We start from the raw sequence: 19,764 nt of genomic DNA, 5'->3' as shown, positions 1-19,764 counted from the left end.
TTTTTTTTTAAAGTGTAATTTCCCTGTATAACACATATTTTCCAATCAACTCGCGAACTAATGAGTTAAATTTTTCTATGTTCAGCTCGAATTTGATAGCTCGATTTGGCAGACCTAAGCTCAACTTGAGCTTTGATCGAGCCAATTCGCGAATGACCGTGTTCGTTTGCAGCCCTAATTTAGAAGCACAATTTTGTCATAAATTAATTTAGCCATCATTTGCAATAACCTCAAAGCATAAAATCCCAAAAGATTCAGTATGTACATAATTCGAGTGCGTACTTTTTGTAGATGGGATCACCGTCTACAGATGATTTCACATCAGGCAGAGGTTGGTTACAAGTTGACAAACATTCTGTAAGTTCATGCAACCAACTGCAGAAAATTGGCGTCTGAGAATAGCTGCCGGAAGGCAAACCAACCACCCACCCACCCACCCACCCACCACATGGAAAGATATAGGGGGCTTAAAAGACCACTGTGCATATCCACCCTGTTCAACAGGCTTGCATCTGATACGTACACATTTTCAGCAGTCCTAGATCAAAAAAGCTTACACAAAAGAGTCATCGCCTTGACAACAATGCAAAATAAAGGGGGATGTGAAAAAATATATATATAAATCAGACCCGTGATTTACAGATAGAAAAACACAATATGATATGCACATCTCGAGTTAAGAATAGATTAGCACTATAAAACAACAGCAGCCCGCAACATCATCTCTCACATTCACCAAAGGAAACTCACAGGACAGCACGAATTTGGTTGAAGACATCCTTTGTTTTGATTTTACAAAATTTACTCAATAGGTTGTCCCCGACTTCAGATACAATAATCTCCTCGTCGTGGGAGCAGGTGGAGCCAATCCCGGAATGTCACGTATGCTTTTGTTGTGGGGATTCACAATCTGAATTTCACAAATTCAGGTCAGATACAGCATTCAAGCAGGTCTCGAAAACAAGTTATTTACATTTCAAAGTGTACTAAGGCTGGCAATTCATGCAAATTTATGATACACAGGCGCTTAAAAAGCCAAAACACCAAAACAATCATTTATCTATCTCATTACTGCAGCTTGAGTTGCATATCACTACAACAAGCAAGTTATGGTACAATCACGTAGCAAAACAGTACGAGTTACCAAAAAAAGAAAAGAAGACATAATCTCTGCTAAGAACGGTTGTCTCAATGTAGATAAGACGAAGCATCAAGCAATATTATGTTTCCTAAACAGACAATAGTGTCTGCCTAACATTTATAAACATGTCAAGGTAGATAAAAACAGAATTCAGATCATTGTGGAATCCTTTTAGGCAAGTCTTAGAAAGCCGCCTCTGTCAACAAAAGAAAGTTATCCAAGAAAAACAATGATAAGTGTTCTGCCATTGCAAAAATTAAAGATGGTGCTGTGTTTCATAATGTAAAAATAGCAAAACAACTCTTGAAAACATTGTAACCCAAAAACTAGAGAAATTACCTTCACAACGATTATGGCTATTACTCCACAGACAATGAGGAATAGAAAAAACATGATGCACTTGTCTGTGGCAACCTGAAAAGCATGAGAGGCTCAAACGATAAGATTAAGAGTAGCGAATATGAAAATCAAGGGAAAAGCAAAAGAAACATACCTGCCTACCAATCTCCTTGACAAGCTGTGATGCCTTCTTTATTGAGAACTGAATTGTATCCAACTCATTAACAACGCGGCCCATTTGCTCAGTCTGTATGAATTTGGTATCGAGAAGATCAGAGAAATTTGATCCAGAAAATCTCAAAATGAACAAAAACTAGAGATTGAGCATTTACTCACTTGGCCCTTCAAAGTAGTAGCAGTTTGCGTTCCCACCTCAATGGTTTGATGAACAACCTACAAATTGGTGGTCACATTATAATTTTGAGAAATCTGTGTCATCTTAAAAGCATGCCACAGGCTCAAAGTTCATAATTCACCTGCTTGGAGCGTTCAATGGTCTGATCAGTTTCATTCATTGTCTTCATTCCAGCATTGACAAGCTCCTGATTGGACATCTCTGCACAATAATTGATTGAGTAAATAGCATATGTTGATATTACTCCCATATATTCCTTCAGAAATTGTCAGCATCTATCTGTAAACAAGTATTTTAACCGCCCAAAAGGCACCTTTTACTCATTTCTATTACATTAAAATAATGCCTGCCTAGCACATTACCTCTCGTTCTTCCCTACGCAATATTTGATTTTGAAAAGGAATCTCAAGGACAGAAGAGAAACATACTTAGGTACACAAGGAAAAGATAGGACACTCAGCATTAAAATCACATGCCAGGTTTATAAGCAGTTCAACCATATCATGCATCCTAGAAAGGGCACAGTAATTTCTATTCTTCACTTTTAAATGAAAGGCGCCCAATTATCCTCACTTTTAAACATTTAAAATAAGAAAGGAATAAGACAGAGTCTGCAGCTGGATGACAACTGAAGCCTAAAAAGCCATAGCCCTAACTAAAATGTTTGCACATGCATTAGATAATAGGTACAACCTAGTCTTAACATCTCCACATAGACATAGTTAAGAAAATAGAGTATACTCCCAGCATTAGAAATTAGGCGTAACCTGATGCCATTTGAACATTTTCCTCTGCTGTAGGTTCACTAGCACCTGCTCCCATATCAAAAAGTTCAACCCTTTTGTTGCCAAGACTGCTCATATATCTGCAATAACACCAGACAGAGAGATTGGTAAACTAACAGAAACAAATTTATCAAACCAATAATTAATGACACCAGCAGAACCAGCATCAGTTGGAGTCAACTGCTATCGGCTTCACACAGTATTATCAAGAAATTTAGAATCAAAATAAAAATATTGTGAAGTTCTAAATACTTAATCTTTCCAAGGACACTAAATCCATGTCTTGATTCTGGACATACAGAATGGTTTGAAAAACTACACCGCGTGCAAGTGTAACTGCTTGTGTCATTGTTCTTATTTGTTGTTGCATCGCTATTAATCCACCAGATGTATAACCACATACAGGTAATACGAATAGTAAACAACACCAGCGATGCAACACCATCAGCAGTTTGCACATTTAACAAGAAAAGAAAAAGGATTATCGTGCAAGAATAGGATTATTTTTGCAAATTGTAAGCTCCTAGTACCTGAGCAAAGATATTGGGATGCTTTTTGGGGAGTTTGACAACAATAGGATGCTGAACAAGTTTAGTTAAAGATCATGTACCATTTATGTTCATTGTAAGAAACTCTCAGACTAGCCAATAAAGTACACTGTTTCTACTCAACAGAAAATATCATATGTGGACGCTGTGGTACGATTCCACCAGAAAGAAAGCTATCCGTATGGAGGAAGATGTTGAAAAGGTAACTAATTTAAGAGGCAATCAGAATCAAAAAGGGAAGTAGATAATTATCTGGCAAGACTGGAAAATATTTCTAGCAATAAAATAAAACAAATAAATGATTTGCAGTTCTATATGTATGATACACTTCAGCTAACACAAATCCTTAATATGTCAAATTATTGTGTAAGAAGCAAAAGAACTGTACAATAGAACTCACGTTTTTCTCAAGGCTACATATGAGTTCAGCTCTTTGATCTGCAAAATAAAAGCAATTCAATATAGCAAAATCCGTGAGGCACATGCATGTCAATCCTCATGCTGAACCAACTCATAATCGTACACTGCTTGGCATAAAATTTATTTCCTACAGAATAGGAGTACAAGGTCCTAATATTTAGATGACACATGGTCTATACCAACAGATGAGCAGGCCAACCAGAGGTCTTTACAAAAAATTCAAGACTTCTCATGCACAGAAATAAATCACGCATTTGATTATAGACTCAGCTTTTTACCAAGTGATCAAAAAGTTCTCCTTAAATGATCCCTCAGTCTTACTGTATAATAAGCAACTAGGTCATCGACACCACAAAAATTGCCCAGCAACTACAGGACAGAGCCTTAAGGCTGCTACTGCACTATATGCCGAAGAAATGAGAACTGAAAGAGCTGCACTGTGAAACATGTTTTCAACGGTATGTTATGTCATCTTGATCCTCAAATGGGAGCTACAATAGGTTGAAAAGATATTTCAAAAAACACTATGATATGGACTGTTTCTCAGGAAAATGTCATTAAAGAATTTGCACTTCCAATTAGAAACAAAAACAAGTTGGCAGGCACCACTTTGTCCGTAACATCCTTTGAAAACAGTTTCTAGTCACATTTGGCTCTTGACAAAATTCCAGAGTCTCACCATGGACTGCTTCTCATCATTGAGTTGCTTGTTAACTTCAGGAGGATTTCTACTCTCCTCATCCTTAATTTCACGATCAAACTCCTTGATTAACCTAAAATTATCATGAAAAGGGGAAAATAAGAAAATTTAGACACAGGAACCCGAAAATGCTTCAAACCAATAAACTCAGCAGCTCAATTCTCGGACAACAATACCAGAACAAATAAGTAATGAACAGTACCCATACCAAATATTCATATTTAATCCAGAACTCATTTGCTTTCCTCCTCATTCACAAGCTTTAACAGCCAATATGAGGTGACAAGAATCGAGTAAAATACATGTTATAAAAACCTTGACACAAGTATGTCCAATCAACTAGAAAACAGAAACTAAGATGCCAAAAGTAGTGGGTAAAACTGGATGCAAAGGGAAGCAAGGAAGAAAAAAGGAAATTCAGTCACCTTTTACACTCCCTCATCTTGCCTGTAAGTTCTTCCAGCTGCTTGTTCTGCCTATTGGAGTCCTTGATCTTATCCAGCTTTTGAAAGCCATTTCTGAACCCATTTGAGTTAAGAGCGATTGATCAGCAATCACCCAGCAGCAAAAGAAGCAAGTAATAAATTTTAGCACCGCAAACATGAAAATGATCTCAGACGTACGGCATACATAATACGGGAGCTAAGACGTACATGTAACAGGTAAAAGGCAGATATAGGTTTATATTCAGCAGGAAGGATGCAAGTTGATTATTAGGATAACTAAGAACCTGAATTGGGCACAACCAGAAAGAATCAGAAATAACTAGTGACAGTCATTTAAAAACCAGTGTAGTTGATGAGATTGCGGCGGGGACATGGCTTTAGAAAAAAATGACGAAAGAAAAGGGGTTCGATGTAGAGGTTAGAGAATTGGGCATGCAAAAGTTGTATAAGCATAACTATCACAATTAACATTAGCATCCATCCTAGAAAAGTGTGGAAATGAGAGAAACGCGTAAGATGGATAAATCGTAGTGAGAAGGAAATACTAATTGATTGCATAGAGAGGGAAAGAAACGAAGAATTGGAAGAATTACGCGAGGGCACGAAAATTATCACGGATTTCACCGTGGATCTGCTCCATTTGAGGGCTCATCTGCAAGTCCAAATTGTTGGCCATAATCGTAAGTTGATGATGTTCCTTTTTTTTCTTTTTTTCTCTTTTTTTGGGGTTTTGTGAATGGTCTGGCTGGCTTGAAAGGAACCCTAAATCCCTCGGGTCCCTAAGAAGGAAGATGAAGCAAAATCCCAAATTCTTTTTTGTACACGGCACTCGGCAGGCACCTCTCCCTCAGAAAGAGAGAGAGAGAGAGAAACGAGAATGCGGCTTTTCTCCAAAATCTCAGACCATCCCTTTTATGCAGAACAACGAAAAACTCGCAAGGAATGGTAAAAATTGGTACAAGATATTGATCGTGGGAAATAGTGAAAGAATAAAACAGAACCCTAATCAGAAATAGTAGAAGGTAAAGAGGATAAAAGGAACAAAAAGACAATGAAAAGAGAGCAGCAGCAGCAGCAGGAGGAGGAGAAATCAAAATGCGGCCAAAAGCCCCTAGCCGTCGTGGGCCGTGGAGAACCAACAACAGCAGCGAGAAGAAGAAGAAGGAGGGAAGGAAGGATAGCCCAAAGCCTGGTCTTCTGCAGTGCAGCCTAGAGAGAGAGAGAGAGGAGGGCGGAGGGCGTTCTGGGGCGGACAAGGGTCCGATAGTTGATTTTAGTTCCTTCTAGTATTAATTAATTAATTAATTATATATATAAATATATATATTTTTTTAAAAAAAAGACTAATTATTACATTTGCTATTACATTAACTTCCACCGTAGGTTTATTTTCTGTCTCTGCCAAATCCCTTTATCCGTCTGCGAAAAGCCAGTAGTAAAGCTCCAAACTTTTCTTCTCTTTCTTTCCTGTTTCTTTGTTCTGCATGCTTGCTTGCTTACAATTACGTTATCATTTTATTGTCAACTGGTTCAGGCAAATTTTTTGTGTAAAGAAAAGAAAAGAAAGAACACCTGTAGATCCTTCACATCATCATCTTTCTTTCTTTAATTTAGCTGAAAATGTGTTTATGGTCACGCATGCATGTGTTGTCAATTTGCCCTTTTGAAAAAACGACTATGATGTGCTTCTTTCTTCCTTTTTTGTTTTTGGAGGTCTATGAAAAAAGAGAGAAGCACATAACATCCGAGAAGGCCAGGGGCATCATCTTATCATCAACTCACTGCTCTCTTTTCAAATTTATGGTGAGAAAAAAATGGTGATCATCTTAAGGCCCCGTTTGGATTGCATTTTTTGTAGAAAAATTACTGTAGCGATTTGATATATGTGAGATAAAAAGGTGATAGAGAAATGTGTTCACGAAAAAACGTAATAATTTTTTCGAAAAAAGTCGCAATCCAAACGGGATTTTCAGTTACTTGCAAATTGGTGGCAATGCGTCAGCTCAGGTACAACTGCACCTTTTTGGAGGAGGAATCACATACAGTTTTGGAGGAACAGGAACAGGGTGAGGGTGGAAAGGGATATCCGGCGGCCCATAAACAATAATGTACCTGCACATTTGTTGTCTGAAAACGTCCTTGTCTCTCCAGGGAAGTAGTCGAGTTTGTTTTGTAAACTTACCGAGCGCTGCTACTGATGATCTAAACATGATACCATGGTTTTTCTCTCCCATTCCCCATTAGAATTAGATTGGACAGATTTTCGCAAGTATGGATGGCAGTCTTCCTGAACCTCTTTCGCCCCAACCCAACCAACCATCAGTCAGTCAACCTTAAACAAGTTCTTTGAAATTGCAAAACAAGTCAGTCATTTAGGATTTGTGCCTATATCTGTCCAATCCATTAATTATTATGGAGACTTCTTCAAGGAAGCAGAGGGATAGTGGTAATTGGTAGTGAGAAAGAAATCTCGAGTATTTTTGGATTCCAGTTTTCTATGAAAAAACACTGATTAATATTTTTTTTAATCACTTTTTCGTTTCATATACGTTAAATTGCAATATTTCAATTTTTTTTGTTTTATAGAAAACATATAAATACTTCCAAAAAAAAAAAATAGCAATGAGAATGAGATACTAGTGCAGTGCACCCTACTTTCTATCAAAACTCAAATGAATCCAAAACAATACGGGTACGTAAATCCAAGTGCACCTGAGGTTCAGGGGGTAATACGTAAATAACTACTAATAATATACAGCTACTTAGCAGAGACGTCCGTCCCGAATTCATTCGTTCGGTCGTTTTTGTTGTGTGGTTCGTTTTTTCCTCATTCCTCAACTCAAATCTCATCATCATCACCGTTTCCGTTTTCCTTCTCACCAATCAGCCATGACCCACCACCACCACGGCACCACCTTGTCTTGTGACTTGTGAGTCGTGTGAGCGCTAGACAAAAGTACGTCTCCTCCCTTCTGCTACTGCTATTGATTTATTTATTTATCCTACTTCTCAATCCTCTCAAACTCAGCCGGCTCTGCATGTTTAATTTTGCCAACTTCCTTCTTTCTTTCTTAGGAGTAGGAGTAGGAGGAGGAGGAGGACGACGTCTACCTCTCTCTGTCTCCCCAATTCTTTGATCAAATTAGGGGCGCCCCCCGCCTCTTCTTTCTTTCTTCTTTCTTTCATTTCACAAATTGTTTGTTGGGAAGCTTGGGGGAAACAAATCCCACCCACCCCCCCCCCCCCCCAAAGAAAAAAAGGACCAAAAAAAGAAAAAAAAAGTTGTTATTTGGGTTGGTTGGGAGAAAATACTGGGAACCCAGAGGCATATTATGGCTGCCAAAAAGCTTCAGGAGACGCTGTCTAAGGGTGTGCTTGAAGAAGTTCATAGATATGGTGGAATGAAGCAAACCGGAGTCAGTCTCAGGTACATGATGGAATTCGGCTCCCGACCCACCCCCCGCAACCTCCTCCTTTCTGCTCAGTTCCTCCACAACGAGCTCTCCATTAGGATTGCCAGAAGGGCTCTTGAGCTCCAGTCCCTCCCCTATGGCTTATCCTCCAAACCTGCCGTTCTCAAAGTAGGTACCCTTTTCCCCATCTTTTCTTTTCCGCATCTTCTCTTTTCCGTACCCCCCACCCCCCCCCCCCCCCCAAAAAAACCCCGGGGGGGGGGGTCCCTTTTTTTCTACAACATGTATTCAAGATTGGACATTTCAAGGAGCGAGGAATTTCATTCCACTTGGTTGTTTCTACAAGAAATTGTGGGGAACAATAAATAATTCATAACTAGTCATAGAAGAGTAATGATATAGTTATCTTCTACCAGAGCACACCAACCACACCCCACTTTTGTTTCCTTGAGACCTTGAGGGAAAGATTTTGAAATGTGCTGTTAATTCTGTCTTATTGGGGCATATCGCTTCTTTGTAGGAATTTAATGCCAGAGTAACAAGGAACTACTGCTAATGTTGCTTAGCAAGTAAATCCTCGAATGTAGCTCAATTCCTTTGAACTGATATTGTTGCTCATCCCTAGATTCATTGTCATGGCATCATGCTCTGAATTGGCAAGCATAATCAGGCTGGCGATCAATTTCCATTTGTCAGCATAAGTTCCAAACCTGGATCTTCCCCAAAATCATCCTGCCTTTAACAATATCATTGTTTTCCCTCCTTAGGTGCGAGATTGGTATCTGGATTCTTTTCGTGATCTTAGATCCTTTCCAGAGATAAAAGACAAGAACGATGAGCTTGAATTCACTCAAATGATCAAGATGATTAAGGTGAGGCACAACAATGTTGTTCCCACGATGGCTTTGGGCGTCCAGCAGTTAAAGAAAGATCTAAAACCCAAGGTGGACTATCAGGATCTGGATGAGATTCACCAGTTTCTAGACCGTTTTTATATGTCAAGAATTGGGATCCGCATGCTCATTGGTTAGCCGCACATCCTACTTTTTACATGCCTACTTTGTCTCATTTAACTACACATATACTGAAATTGATTTTTTTTTTTTTGGTCCTAATATGTTTCAACTCAGGGCAGCACGTGGCTTTGCATGATCCCAATCCTCCTCCTGATTGTGTGGGATATATACATACAAAGATGTCTCCTGTGGAGGTTGCTCGACATGCCAGTGAGGATGCCCGCTGCATTTGTTTCCGGGAGTATGGCAGTGCTCCAGATGTTAATATTTATGGGGATCCTAATTTTACCTTTCCGTATGTTGTTTGCTGACTAATTAGCTCTTGATCATGTCTTTCAAGTTTGCTGCTTGGATTGCCGGATCCCTTTTTCCTCTTTTCATGATCTTCTTCCCTTTTTCTCAAAAGTCTGTATTATGGCAGTATGCTGCATTATGTAGTACAAGTTGGAAATGCGATGCTTTGAGGTCCTGTTTGTTTCACACTCTTGATTAATGCGTTCTGCTTTGGCTACAGTTACGTACCTACACATCTGCATCTTATGGTTTTTGAGTTGGTTAAGAATTCTTTGCGTGCTGTTCAAGAGCAGTTTATGAATTCCGACAAGGTTGCACCCCCTATTCGTATAATCGTCGCTGACGGAATAGAGGATGTTACCATTAAGGCACGTCCTTTTCCATATTTCTTTTTTCTTGTTTTGTATTTCAAAGTGCTGCTTTATATTTCCATTTCCATCCATCATTGACTATTTTTTTGATACACAGGTTTCTGATGAAGGCGGAGGAATTCCAAGAAGTGGCCTTCCAAAAATTTTTACATATCTCTACAGTACTGCAAAGAATCCCCTTGATGAGCAGGTGGACCTGGGAATCGCCAATACAACAACTATGGCTGGTTATGGATATGGACTTCCAATAAGCCGCTTGTATGCTCGGTATTTTGGTGGTGATTTACAGATTATATCCATGGAGGGATACGGTGCGTAACTGTTAAATTCTTTTGCAACTGGTGGCTTTCCAACTAGTTTAAATTTGCTGATTGCTGGTAGTCCTGTAGTTCTGCTTAAGAACTTTTGAGATTTACGCTGTAACGGCTTAAGATGTTATGATGAAGGAATGTTTGATTAGACGATGTTAAGATGGTGATAATGCGTGGATATCAGCCGACCAACACCCCCGTCATCAGAATGCACTCAAGTCACTAAAAGATACACTATTTTTAAAGTTCCTGTCCTTTACAAGTTTAAGAAGGAATAGGATGTTGATTGAAGAATGACACAGTTTGTGTTTATTTTATACTGTATCTCGTGCTTCTTTTTGCTGTAAATTGTCATCTTATGTTATTTTTAAGTATAAAAGGTAAATCTGATGTTCTGAATATTGGTGTTTTACTATCTCAGGGACGGATGCCTACCTTCACTTGTCTCGGCTTGGTGATTCGCAGGAGCCTTTGCCTTGAGTTTAGGACTATGATTAAAACTTTTATCTCCCATGTAGCTGCATAGCTTCATTAAATACAAGTTTGCAGCACAAGGAACATAATGATGTCCGTTCAGATGTACTTCAGTTTTTAAGTTATAATTCCGATGTACTTGCCATGAGATATAATCAATCTCTAGGTGAACGAAGAAGACACCTTGGATTCTTGCACTTCGACAGAAATGCTCCATGGTTAAGTGCTGAATCCGACACTGATCATTTATGAACTTCACACGCTTTTGATCAAGTAGGTTTTGGCACTCCACAGACTCCATGTCTTGGTGCTCGTTGACCATGTCCATGCCTCACACTAATTCTTTTGAGATGGTATAATAATACGATAGGATTATTCTGATAATTAACTTTGTATGGCAAGTGAATGGCGCCTCCTCTGTCCTAATCCCTTGAGGTTGTGATTTTCTTTTAACAATGAACAACTCATTAACAATGAACAACTCTATCCTGAGTCTCACTTCCTACTAATATGCACATAATGATGAATCAACAGAATATCTGAGCACAGAAAGAAACCCATCATTGGATTGGCACAACAAAACGAAAGTATCACACCTCTTATCTCATCAGTCGGCCAAAATCAATGAAGATTTTACAGGGGATATAGCAATACGATCTATCAAAATTTCGTGCGAGTTTGCTTTCTCTTCCTTTTCACACAAATGACGAGCAGAATAGTTCTTCACTTTCTAGATGAATAAAAACTCAGTCAATGCCTCATTTGCTTAGCTCGCTTCATGGACTTCCGTCCTCTTATTTTCCACTTGTCAACCCCAGCAGGTCGGTTTTGCTCTTCAATCTCTTGAACCTTGCGCTTCCTGCAGAGTGTTGTCAGGTTAAAAAGAATAGGAAAATCGCCATAAAAGGCCAAAAGAAAAGGAGGATGGCAACTAGTCTGGCAGAACTTCGATGGCATGTATGAAATAACTAATAAGAGTCTTGGTTTCTCATTATTCAAAACAAACCACTACCGGCGTTCCTTGAAACCAGGAATAACTTGTTAGAAGCAACAGTCCACCAGGACAGTGACCAGTGTAGATTTAGCTTACCATTTTTACCAACAATAGTAATACAGACAAGAAGTATGATGTGTAATGGCATAAACAAGTGTTGATTCCTTCCATACCTGTACACTGCAAGGTTAGAATCAGAGAGTAGCTCATCAGCAAGGGTAGCCTTCCTCTCCTTCTTGGTAAGTCGACCTGTATAGAATTCTGAAGCAGACTCTATTATAGTCCCCACCTGATCAAATATAAGAATCAAATATAAGACAGGCTCAATTACAGATTTTCCTTGACAAGTACTATTATAATTATAGGGCGTCCGGGAGGTACAGACATCTATACTATTAGACCACATATTCACACTATAGTCGATAGAATATCCTATAATACACCTTTTAATGTAATCCAAGATGAAAAAACAATGACAAGGTAGTTGGACGGCACATGCAAATATGCAGTAAGGTATGTGGTGTGGATTGTCCACAACCCCAAAAAAAAAAAAAAAGATGATGAACGATGCATTATGGACTTGCCTGAAAGTATTTGGGAAGAGTTTTTGATCTCGAGTCACCCTTCTTGTAGTGTCTCTTGGGATCCATAGCATTCCTTAACTGAAACCACAAACAAGTTGTGATAGTCACAAACAAGTATCCATCTACAAGCACTACAATATAATTACAGCCCCTGTGCGCTGCCCCGGGGGTGGGGGAAAGCATTTTAACATTCCTCTATAACATTAAATCCATCTGCAGCAGTTTGCAGAGTCAATAAAGACAATAAAACCATTAGCAGAAATAGACAAAGAAGATAACAGGAAAGAGACTTTAGAGACACCGACTTAGAACAATATGAGAATTGGCTGACAGTTTTTAAATGCATTAGGTCAAAATAAAGATGTCGTCATATGTCCAGACAACAAAACAAGATGCACCAGTGATGCTCTGTGATTTGACTGTTCTTTCGTGATAGACGGGATCTCACTTTGGAATACGAAACATAAGTATGGGTCTTAATCTGCTTTGTGCCATTTATTTGTGAAAGAGCAAAAGCGGAAAGAGAATAAGTTGATAAATGAACGGCGAAGAAGCAAGAGAAGAGGAAGAAGCAGCTTGGAAGAAGATGTCAAGAGACCAAAGTTTTTTATGAACCTAAAACTAAGAGGGAACAGCTTTTCATGTTAGTCGATGTTGACATTTGCACTAATGCAATGTAACAAAGATTGAAGCAAAGACATGTCATCTCCCTTCAGGTCAGGCATCCTACAGAAGCTCAAAGGAGGAACTTTCTTCTTTTTTTTTTTTTTGGGTCCAAACTAGAAGAAAAATGCTACTACTACGATGTAGTTATACGAGTTTGTTGCGAAAGCAACAAAAATTGGCAGCTGCCGCTGAAGATAGAGAGAAAATGGCTGGAGTTGGAACTTGGAAGATGGGGTGGGAATTGGGATGCCTTGCTTTTCCTCTTTCTTTCTCATTTGCGAGCGGGAAAAATGAAAACTTTCTAATTCACGAGTAAAAGAAAAGAGCAGGAAGGATAATTAGAGAGAAGGGAGAGGACGCAAAGCGTGAAAGTAGCAAGTAAGGTTACCTTCAAGAGGTGGAGGTCTTTCTTTAACTCGGGAGTGAGAGTCGGAGCAGGCATGTCAAACCTAATTCAGGAATCAAAATCACCAGCTCAGTCCCACAAACCAAAAATCATAACAAGAAGAATAATAATAATAATAGGATGCGACGCTTCTCTGGGTAAAATCCTATTGAGATATTCACAAAACAAATAAATACGTACCACTAATAGGATTTAGTCATATAGGAGTTAAAAGAAAAGAAGGAAGAGGGTGATGGGGGGTGGGGGTTACCAATGCTTGCCAGCAGTGTGTCGGAGTTGTTTCCTGAGCAATTTATTGAGCTTTTTGGGGTCGTTAGGCGGAAGGTAGAGTCCATCTATGAGGTCGTCCTGTTGGGAGGAAAAAGAGGAGGGGCTTGTGCTAGTTTCGGCCCCCAAATGGTGGTGGCGGCGGCGGAGGTGGTTTCTGGACGAAGAAGCTGAAGCTGTATCTGGAACTGGAAGCCAAGGTAGCTTGGGTTCCCACGCTAGTCCAGTTACTGCTGGTGCGTTGTTCTTGTTTCCTGATGCTGCTGCCATTCTCTCCAATACACAGATCCAAAAAGGAAAACCCAGAATACAGAGAGAGGAGAAGAGAGAGAGAGAGAGACGGGGGGGAGAGGGGGGGGGGGGGAAAAAGGAAGATTAGGGAATTTCCGCTTTGAGTCGGTGTCCTACGCAATTTGAAATAGGATTAAATTACATTTACCTCCCTGATGTTTAGTTAAACTACCAATCAGTCTCCGAGGTTTGATCAAATTACATCTACCTCCCTTATTGGTAACCACGTCAATATCCTACCGTTAGAGGTTGCCAAATGACAAAATTATTCTTTTCAAATTCAATAAATTTGAAATGGAAAAGGAAAATGCAAAAAGGAATTAAAATAAAAAAAGAAAATAATTCAAAGGAAAACAAGGATACAAATAAACAAAACCCACCAAATATAGAAGAAAATAGAAATGAGAAATCATCAAAATCTCTCGACATATTTTAACTGTTACCAGTAGTGCACCACCGCCACCAGCATTAGCTTCTTTCCCTTTTTTTCTCTACTATTTCAATCTTGAATCTTTTTTTTTTCATTGTTTGAATGCCGTTATAAGATTGGAGTATTTTGTTGATAAGCATGGAAATTTATTTCTAGGATTCATGGAGTTTGGATCTTAGGTTGAATCATTTTGTGATAGCTTATATGTGATTACTATTTGTTCTTTTTTTTTTAGTTTGAAAAATTGGGATATATGAGGTTTTTTATTTATGGCTGTTTGATTCCCTAATGTTTTCGGTTTCTGCCATATCTATCTGTTCCTCATTTTAAGGATAGTTTGGGTTATAAGTTTCATCAAGATGCCTATTATTTGAGTGAGAAGAAACGGAGCAGTAGCCATAGCTTTCACTTTGTATAGCTGCTCTACAATCACTTTTGATCAATTTGAAGGCAAGAATCATGTACTACTCAAGGAAGCAATTTTATTAGTGTAATTTCTCAAATTTGGTGGTGGTGCTACTACCCGTAAGCCGTAGTTTGCCGTGGTCGTTACGGCTCAAAGTTGATGGACAAGACTAAAGGTACAAGGAAGAAGAAATGAAAAAAAAAGAAAAAAGAGAAAGAAAATAAAAGATGATATAATGGCTTTTAAGAGTGGGTATTATAGGATTTTCATTGTCTATTTTATGCTGAAATCATCAAGATTGATAGTCAATCGTTAGTTAATAACAGTAAAGGGGTGTCTGTTCAGTTTTAGGTAGTTTGTGAAGGTTTTCATTTTGTTATTCGGTGAAACTTAAGGAGTGATTAGTAGTTTTGTTACACCTCAAGGGAGGTAAATGTAATTAACCTTTGAAATAAAAATTTTCAAAGGCAAATACGCAAAAAAGAGTAAGAAAAACATAATGGCTTTTTATTATGACAACCATTGCATTCCAATACAGAAATCAAATGCAAATTTTTTCTTTTTCTCTATGTACAAAGATCTGTTGTAATACGAGCTCTTTGGCTAGCAGTGCATGGGGAGACCATCTTTGAATGGCTGTAAAGTAGCTTTGCAAAAGATTTAACAGTCTTTTGTTCACACAAAGATGTTAACCAAGCTCACAATGCAAATTCTGTCAGCAAGATTTAACAGCCTTTTGTTGTTCACAAGGATACATATTTATAGTCATTCCTAGAACAACAGCAAGTGTGAATGCCATGGATTGTAGAAAAAACCGAAAATATATATATATTATTTATCATATAGATATAATATTCATCATTGCATATTCCACCTTGCACTATTGACCTCTTTAATAATCCTTTCTAGCATTATTTACTTGTTTTTAAATAAGTGCGTAAAAATAATTTTTATGTGATAAATAATATAATTGTGCCAAAATATTAAAGTACTTGGTTTTGTCAAGATAAATTAATATTTCTTGATGTAGATTATTTATCACCTTAATATTAATTCCTTGAATGTCGACAGCTAATTTTAAGTGTTAATAAGGTTAAGTGCCATCAGAAACCTTAGAATTAAGATGGAATCGATTCTAGGTCAAAACCCTTTATAATTACACTTAGGACGTTAAAATCTCGATAATTGAATTTTTGCGAGATTAGTATACTAGTAAGTAGTCAAATTTCATTTGGGGTAAGTGAAAATTCGGACAAGATGTGAAAAGATTTAATTAGCCTTCTTCTAGCTCGAATTAACCAGGCATGTATTATTTTCATTTTCGCCGTTAGAATTATTAAATACTAATTCATAGATTAATTAAACGTTTAAATTTAAAACGTATAAAACAAACTGTACGAACCAAATAAAAACATGGGGTATACCGTAACTGGTATGAATTAAATATATTTTAGTGCTAAGCTACTTGTTTTATTGATTTCCAAAAAATTAAATGTGTGAGAATTTATGAGATTAAGGAGATAGAAATAAGATTAGGAGTTAACAAGTGAGTTAAGGAAAAATTTCAGTTTGGTAAAATAAATGATACAATGTTAAAGGACTAAACTAACCTTTCACTCTAGCAAATTCACCATGCGACCAGTGGACTATGGATTGAGTGGAAAGCTTAGGAATCATCAAACCACTAACTAAAGAAGCCTTGTGTTCCTACCTTGATATTAACGGCTGAGGGGAAATAAAAGAAAGAAAACAGAGAGCAAAGTTTCACTCCATCTTCATACCCAAAGCCGTGAGAAAGAGTGAGAGAGAGAACTCTGCATTTTTTTTCTTAGGCTGCAACAACCGAGAGAAAGGAAATGCTCTGCCATTTTGGACTTCAACCGAGAGCAAAACCAAGAGAGGAAACAAATAGGAGTCGGCTGTTTCATTTGATAGCAGAAACCGTGAGGAGCAAAAGAGAGAAACAGAGTGTGAAGCTTTCTTCCTCCTCCAACCACAAGAACCTCCCTCACCTCGTGATCATCGACCAAGTGAGAGAGAGAGAGAGCTTCCGTTTCCTTTCTGATCAGAAGCTGGAGCAAGAAAGGAAACCGCGAGCTGTAGCTTTGCTGTTCTGTCCGTGAAAGCCGAGCCTACTTCACCCTCTGACCGTTTCATTATTTACCCTTTTCTTCAACCTCCATCAGCTGTAAACATCCTCAAAACCCAACACCATCACAGCCGCAACCACTGCAGCCAGGAACATCATCTCCAGTCGCGTGCGAGCCGAGAAAGGAGGAAGAGTTCAGCTCTGTCGCGTGGTTAAGCTGCACTGTGAGGTAATTGCTGGATTAAACTGAGTTGATCAAAGGTAGATTGAGCCATCTAGGGGCATGCATGTATGGTTTGGGCAGTTGGATGATGAAACCAAAGCATGAGAAAATCTGATTTGGAAGAAAATGGTTATGCCGAGAGCTTGATTAGGAAATGCAGTTTTTAATTCGCTTTATTGAGAAGATCTGAGCTTGTAACTGTGATTAACCAACTAGAAACTAAGTGTTTAAGCCTTGCATGCAGCTCAATGGCTCGGTTAAGCAAGAAAAGGGATAATGAAACAGAAATTCGATGCATGCAGACCAATTTCTGGAATTATGGATGAATATTGTTGTTGCCGAACTGATTTTTGGACTGGAAATGATAGCTAATTAGTTCAGTAGCTGTGCATGTGAGAATTGAGTGCAAAATACAAGGTTTTATCCGAAGGGAAAATTTAAATTGTGATTGAGCAAATGCTGGAAAAGTTTCTGATTTTGCCGAGAACTAATTAGGAATAATGCAGTTGTACTTGGTTTAATCTGGATGTTCTAATCTTATAACTGTGATTAGTTAGCCATTAACAAGATAACTAAGCTCTGCATGCGGTTGATTGGTTGGTTTAAAAACAGAAAATAAAAATGAAATGAAATCAGTTTGCATTCAAGATCATCCGAGGCCAGCAGGAAAAATTTTCTGGAAAATTTGATGATTATTACTGTTGTTCGAACTTAACCTCGACCTGGGAATGTTTATTAGCTAGCTACGTGTTTGCATGTCCAAATGGAGTACTTAAAACACTGTTTTAGCCAAGGAAAAATTTGATCTAGGTCATACAAGTTGCTGGAAAATTTTGAAAGCCGTGAGGTTGAGCTGGAAATTTTAATTGGTTTCTGGAATTTTTCCTTGGAATGTAATGGTTTAGAAATGCATGAGAGATGTGTATTTTAAGCGGTGTAAGTTGTTTAGCGATGAAATATTCGAAAGATTGAAAGATTGAACCAAAAATATCGGAATGTAATTGCTGGAAAAATGTTTAAGCTGTACTTGTTGATGAACAATGAAAGTTTGGTTGAAATCTTGGATAAGATAGTGTTACAAATTTTGTCTTTGTGTTCGTGTACATGTTGGAGTCTTAAACGTTCGAAATTTTGGCTCTATTGCAATAATAAATAATTGTTGGAATTTGCTAAGAAAAAGGGGGGCTAATATCTGATGAGGCCCTTTGGCCCTTTGAGTGATATTTCACAAGTGTTAATAGGCCTTGATAATGCTGCTGGTTATTACACATCTGTTTGGATTAAATCGTGATAAGTAATAAGCGTCAGAAACCAAGAGCTAATGATGACCGAAGCCTTGGCTATTTGGTTTTTATTAACTTTTGACCAAAGATAAACCTGTTGAAACCTAGGGCTAATGATTGACGAAACCCTAGTGATTTGCTATTTGAAATGTGATTTTACCATGTCGGCAAATTTGAGCCATAATGTGATTTCGAAATGGAATCGAAATTGTGAAAGTCGTTTCGACCCTGTGAACTTGAGCAATTTTGATCAAGCTAATCAAAAATATTTTTACGCTAGTATTAAACGATAAAATTCAGTATTTAGTATTTTGCCCTAAATTTTGCCAACCTGACAATTTTCCTTTAGCTTAAACTAGCCTTAATAGTTATAGAAAATAATTTTTCTAGCTTTTAAAACCCTAAGTCTTGTTTTAATTCTTTTCTTTCTTAAGATTTGTCCTTGGCTAGCTGTCTATAGGAAAAGTTACAAAATGCGAGTCTTTATTAACTTTAGCTAAAAGCGTAGAAAGCTTGTTCGGCAAGAAACATTATTTCACGTAAATTAGTTCTAGTAACACTTTTACAAGAAAGGTAATATTAAGGAAACTTTACAAAGTATTTTACTAGTTTTAATACTACATGGTTTGTCGACTTGTTTCAAGAAAATAAATCAGTCATACATGCGAATAATTTTCCTACGTGACCCTAGAGCTGGTATAACCAAATTATAGTTTTAAAATTTGGTATTTTAGGGTTTAGCGAGGACGCAGACTTTGATTCCCCCGCTTGATCAGTAACTTCACTCTTGGTGAGTGTCCCTGCTTGTTCTATGCCTACTTGATTAAAGTGCTTTCTTGACTTGATATGTGATAATTGGATAATGATTTTCTGATCCATCGAAGTGAGCGGTGTGTACTTTATCACACTAGCCTTTCGAGTGGTGACTTGTGTGAAATATTTTAGTGAATCCAAGTGTTGTGATGTCGTTGGGTGAATCCCTCGACCAATTTCCTGAGGGTATACGCAAGTATACTGGTCCCAATTTCCTGAGGGTATACGCAAGTATACTGCTCCCAATTTCCTAAGGGTATATCTCGAGTATACTGCTTCCTTTATTTTGCCGTGCGGGCCCGGAGCTGGGGTATGATCGGTGGCCGGAGTTAAGTAAAATAAGGAGTTCTACATGGACCGTAAGTAGTGAGAGTTGACGGAGGGTCAACTACGGTAAATTTTGATCAAGCGCGGAAAATGGCTCCTGAGAGCCCCTGTATCCTACCTTGTGCTGTTATACGCTTTCCTATTTGTTTACTTCAGTTGAAATCAATACGTGTTATTTGTTTTATTTGATTACATGTTTTGGGGCACCACTGACCTTTAGCTTACCCCACGTTTATTTGTTTTCCTTGACAGGTCTTGACGTTTGAGAAATCTGAGCCTACTTATATTTGCTTATGAATGTATTTGAACTTTGTGACTTTGATTTGCAGTTCGTAATGTAATTCGAATAAAACAATGTACTTTTGTCTTGGG

General features: G+C 38.1%; 3 protein-coding genes across 3 annotated transcripts; 1 reads left to right on the top strand and 2 right to left on the bottom strand.

Annotated features, from left to right (window-relative positions):
- Positions 1–574: 574 nt before the first annotated feature.
- Positions 575–6,000, bottom strand: LOC113766849 (novel plant SNARE 13). Its single transcript, XM_027311009.1, has 10 exons — positions 5,328–6,000; positions 4,714–4,806; positions 4,268–4,361; positions 3,569–3,606; positions 2,603–2,700; positions 1,957–2,036; positions 1,817–1,873; positions 1,635–1,727; positions 1,481–1,555; positions 575–910 (listed from the first exon to the last, which is right to left on the bottom strand). Exons 1-10 carry the CDS (start codon positions 5,408–5,410, stop codon positions 806–808), a joined length of 816 nt encoding a protein of 271 aa, XP_027166810.1. The 5' UTR covers positions 5,411–6,000; the 3' UTR covers positions 575–805.
- Positions 6,001–7,981: 1,981 nt separating this feature from the next.
- On the top strand, positions 7,982–10,932 carry LOC113765126 (pyruvate dehydrogenase (acetyl-transferring) kinase, mitochondrial). The gene is made up of 6 exons (XM_027309198.1): positions 7,982–8,315; positions 8,915–9,173; positions 9,278–9,458; positions 9,678–9,825; positions 9,926–10,139; positions 10,561–10,932. The coding sequence occupies exons 1-6, from the start codon at positions 8,067–8,069 to the stop codon at positions 10,617–10,619; spliced, it is 1,110 nt and encodes a 369-aa protein (XP_027164999.1). The 5' UTR covers positions 7,982–8,066; the 3' UTR covers positions 10,620–10,932.
- A 221-nt stretch (positions 10,933–11,153) lies between these two features.
- Positions 11,154–13,872, bottom strand: LOC113765127 (rRNA-processing protein fcf2-like). Its single transcript, XM_027309199.1, has 5 exons — positions 13,514–13,872; positions 13,246–13,306; positions 12,192–12,269; positions 11,781–11,896; positions 11,154–11,472 (listed from the first exon to the last, which is right to left on the bottom strand). Exons 1-5 carry the CDS (start codon positions 13,798–13,800, stop codon positions 11,364–11,366), a joined length of 651 nt encoding a protein of 216 aa, XP_027165000.1. The 5' UTR covers positions 13,801–13,872; the 3' UTR covers positions 11,154–11,363.
- Between the last annotated feature and the right edge of the window lie 5,892 nt (positions 13,873–19,764).

This window comes from Coffea eugenioides, chromosome 3 (genome assembly GCF_003713205.1).
Source record: "Coffea eugenioides isolate CCC68of chromosome 3, Ceug_1.0, whole genome shotgun sequence".
Classification (NCBI taxonomy): Eukaryota; Viridiplantae; Streptophyta; class Magnoliopsida; order Gentianales; family Rubiaceae; genus Coffea; species Coffea eugenioides.
The sequence above is the reverse complement of the archived record's forward strand: the minus strand, read 5'-3'. Positions and strand labels throughout refer to the sequence as shown.